The 3,567-nt window shown below is 48.5% G+C and overlaps 1 protein-coding gene across 1 annotated transcript; it reads left to right on the top strand.

The window, feature by feature from the left end:
- Nucleotides 1–278: 278 nt before the first annotated feature.
- Nucleotides 279–3,345, top strand: LOC104951189 (mitogen-activated protein kinase kinase kinase 9-like; the record flags this gene model as incomplete). Its single annotated transcript, XM_010777826.1, has 2 exons — nt 279–916; nt 2,932–3,345. Coding segments are annotated over exons 1-2 (793 nt in total), but the record flags the coding sequence as incomplete, so codon positions are not given.
- Between the last annotated feature and the right edge of the window lie 222 nt (nt 3,346–3,567).

Here is a 3,567-nt window from a genome sequence, read left to right as displayed (position 1 = left end):
GTGTGTGTGTGTGTGTGTGTGTGTGTGTGTGTGTGTAAGTGTGTAAGTGTGTAAGTGTGTGTGTAAGTGTGTGCGTGTAAGTAAGTAAGTGTGTGTGTGTGTGTTTAACTGGCGTGGAGCAGCTGAGATAGGGGCGGGGCTTAAAGCGTTACTGACGTGTATCTGCACCAATAGAAAGCCGAGGATGATTCGCACGTTTGCACAATTGGCTTACAATAAAGACGGTGAGTTTCAGCCATGACTGGGGGAAGGATTGAGCACTGAGAGGAACCAACCTGCAGCCGAGTATGTGAGTGTGTGTGTTTGTGTGTGAGAAGCATCAACCTGCAGCTGAGTGTGTGTGAAGCAGCATTGACAGACACACACGATGCTGCAGAATGGCGCACCGAGTCTCCTGCAGTGTTTGTGTGCAGGATTAGCCACTACTTAGCTGTGTGTGTGAGAGAGAGAGTGTGTGTGTGTAGACGCAGCGCGCACCGAGCCTCCAGCCGCGTCAGGTGGATGCAGTGATCCAGGTCGCCCCTATGGATCGCGTCCATGGATGTCTTCAAACCCGCTTCGGACACCAGTTTGAGTCCCAGGGTGTGTGTCTCCTCAGCGGAAGAGGATGTGTTCCGCTGGCCGGAGGATGGAGGCGGCGCGGTGCCAGACGCGGTGCCGGACGCAGTACCGGACGCGGCACCGGGATTCTGGAGGGCCGTGTTCGACTATGAAGCGGCGGCGGAGGACGAGCTCAGCCTGCGGAGGGGCGACCTGGTGGAGGTGCTGTCCAAGGACTCGCTAGTGTCCGGGGATGAGGGCTGGTGGACCGGCATGATCCTGGACCGGGTCGGCATCTTCCCCTCCAACTATGTGAGCCACGGAGACATCCGGGACACCGGGGAGCAGCAGCAGTACCCAGTGCCCCCCCTGCACCGTGAGTCCTATTGTGCTCCATGCTAATGCTACATCACTAAACAGAGTGTGTGAATGTGTGTGTGTTTGTGTGAGAGAGACAGAGTGCTGTGTCACGGCGCAGTGAGCTCCTGTTGGCCTACAAACATCCTCACAGCCTCAGCACCATTATTCATCCCTTTGCCTGTCACACACAAACACACACACACACAGGCACCCCGCCTCAAATTACAATGCACCCTGTGCTGCATCCTCAGCAGAAAGAGAAGAGAACTGGACATGCTGCTCCCTTGCCTGCAATATTATCATCAAATATTATGTACATGGAAATAGCTTTGTGGCCAATGCATTATCTTGATATGCACGGTGGCCGGTGCAACAACATAGAGCTAAATAAATGTCTAGTGGAGCTAAATGTGCAGCCTCAGATAGAGACAGTAAGCAGAAAAGCTCCTAACTGCACAGTAGCTTTAAAGGATCCCCTGCAGCTGCATCAACCCAAATCTAATATCAGTGTAAAAGCAAAGACAGGATAATAAATCTTGTATTTTAAGGCAGCACGACCCACATCAGCGCTGCTTGTTTGGGTGGAGGACAGCTGTCTTTGTTAGCTTTCATCTCCTCAGCAGCAGCTGGCCTACTTTCACATCATCCACCTGAAATATTCATCAAGGTCAGTCTGCTGAGGAGGCTGCTAGCAGAGAATGAACAGACACAAAGGCTGCTGGTCATCTCTCACAGGAAAGGGTCATCATCATTTCTTCCTCCAACATTAGTCAGATTTTTGGACAGATGCTCACTCTTAGTTTCATCACTTCCTGTATTTGGGGCATCAGGGTGGCTCAGTGAAAGCATGCTTCCACTCAGTGACCTGGTTTTAACGTCCTTGTTAGCATGCTTTTGCCTTCTTTAAGAGCAAACTGTTAATTATTACCAGCTGATAACGGGCTGACTTTAACCCTTCATGTCCTTGGAAGGATGTCTGCAACAAATGTTAATGTTGTGTCAAGAGATTTAGAGATGAGATAAATCGTTATTGATCCAGTGGGAAATGTCATGTGAGCAGCAATACGAGTGAAATACTGTATAAAATAACAACATTATAATTGGGTTAAAAAAAAGCAGATATGAAGAATTTTAAATACGATTTTTCTACATATCTTTGAACAAGTGCTAGGTGCATACAGTGCATTAAGTACATAAGGTTATAGGTGCATACAAAAAAGTATTTCATGTCGATGTGGCAAAAGCACTTTGTTGTGATTGTTTTAAATGTTATATCATTACAAATGGAGCCGTTGTACCTACAGTATGTACAACGTTCAAAAACACTTTCATCAGTTGAAACACATTGCAGTTTCAGAAATGATGCAAATAAAATAAATAACACAAGTTAGCCAAAACACATGCAGATGAAGACACATCTTCACAAATCTGCGCACAATAAACCAAACGCTTCAAGAAGCTCAAAACACAACGGGGATCAGGGGATTATAACGCTGCACAACTGTCTCGGTTGCAGAGTTAGTCTGTCTCAGTCATAACTGTTAGTGTTTGTCATTATATCTGAAATGACTAGGTTAGCTTCGTTAGCTAGCTAGCTTACAGCAGATCTTCAGTAACATCAGGAGGAGTCATGTGATCACATTGTTAAAATAAGACCATAAAACCTTTTAGGTAACGTTTCCAACAACAGAGACAGTTGTTCAGCTTTATAATCCTGAAGTCACCAAGCGCTCAGGTCCCAGCTGTGTGCGTCACTCTTTAGTGTCCCCTGGTCTCCCAGCTGTGTGCGTCACTTTTTAGTGCCCCTTGGTTTCCGTTGTGTTTTGAGCTTCTTGCAAAGTTGTGTGTTTGTATTATTGGTCGTAACAATGCAGTTAGTTAAGAAAGTATAAAAGTCTACTAAAATATTAATAAAAATATAGATATATAATATAAATAATATATATAAGATATAAAAACAACAAAATACTAAACTCATGTTGGGTCAGCCTCTCTAAATCTCATCCTTTTCCTCTCCTCCTCCCTCCTCAGTGCTGGAGATAGATTTCTCGGAGCTGACCCTGGAGGAGATCATTGGGGTGGGGGGCTTTGGGAAGGTGTACCGGGCGGTGTGGCGGGGGTCGGAGGTCGCAGTGAAGGCGGCGCGGCGGGACCCGGACGAGGACCCTGATCAGACCCTGGAGAGCGTCCGCCAGGAGGCCAAGCTGTTCGCCATGCTGAACCACCCCAACATCATGGGGCTGCTGGGGGTCTGTCTGCTGGAGCCCAACCTGTGTCTGGTGATGGAGCTCGCCCGGGGGGGCCCCCTCAACCGCGCCTTGGCTGGGAAACGCATCCCGCCCTGCACCCTGGTGGACTGGGCGGTGCAGATCGCCCGCGGCATCCTCTACCTGCACAGCCAGGCCATCGTGCCCATCATCCACCGGGACCTCAAGTCCAGCAACAGTAAGAAAACATCTGCATCACGTTCAGAAACATCTGCATCACGTTCAGAAACATCTGCATTAGGGATGCTCCGATCGCCAATTTTGGGGCCGATCGCCGATCGCCGGAATCAGTATCGGCCGATACCGATCGCCGATCCGATCGAGTGGGCGGGGCTTATGGGGATCTTCCTTTAAAGTGATGTTTAAAACTCAATTAATGGGGCTCATTCACTGGCGCTTC

The sequence above is a fragment of the Notothenia coriiceps genome, unplaced genomic scaffold, assembly GCF_000735185.1.
Source record: "Notothenia coriiceps isolate Sejong01 unplaced genomic scaffold, NC01 NC01_scaffold00018648, whole genome shotgun sequence".
NCBI lineage: Eukaryota > Metazoa > Chordata > Actinopteri > Perciformes > Nototheniidae > Notothenia > Notothenia coriiceps.
This window is presented reverse-complemented; position numbering and strand designations above follow the sequence as displayed.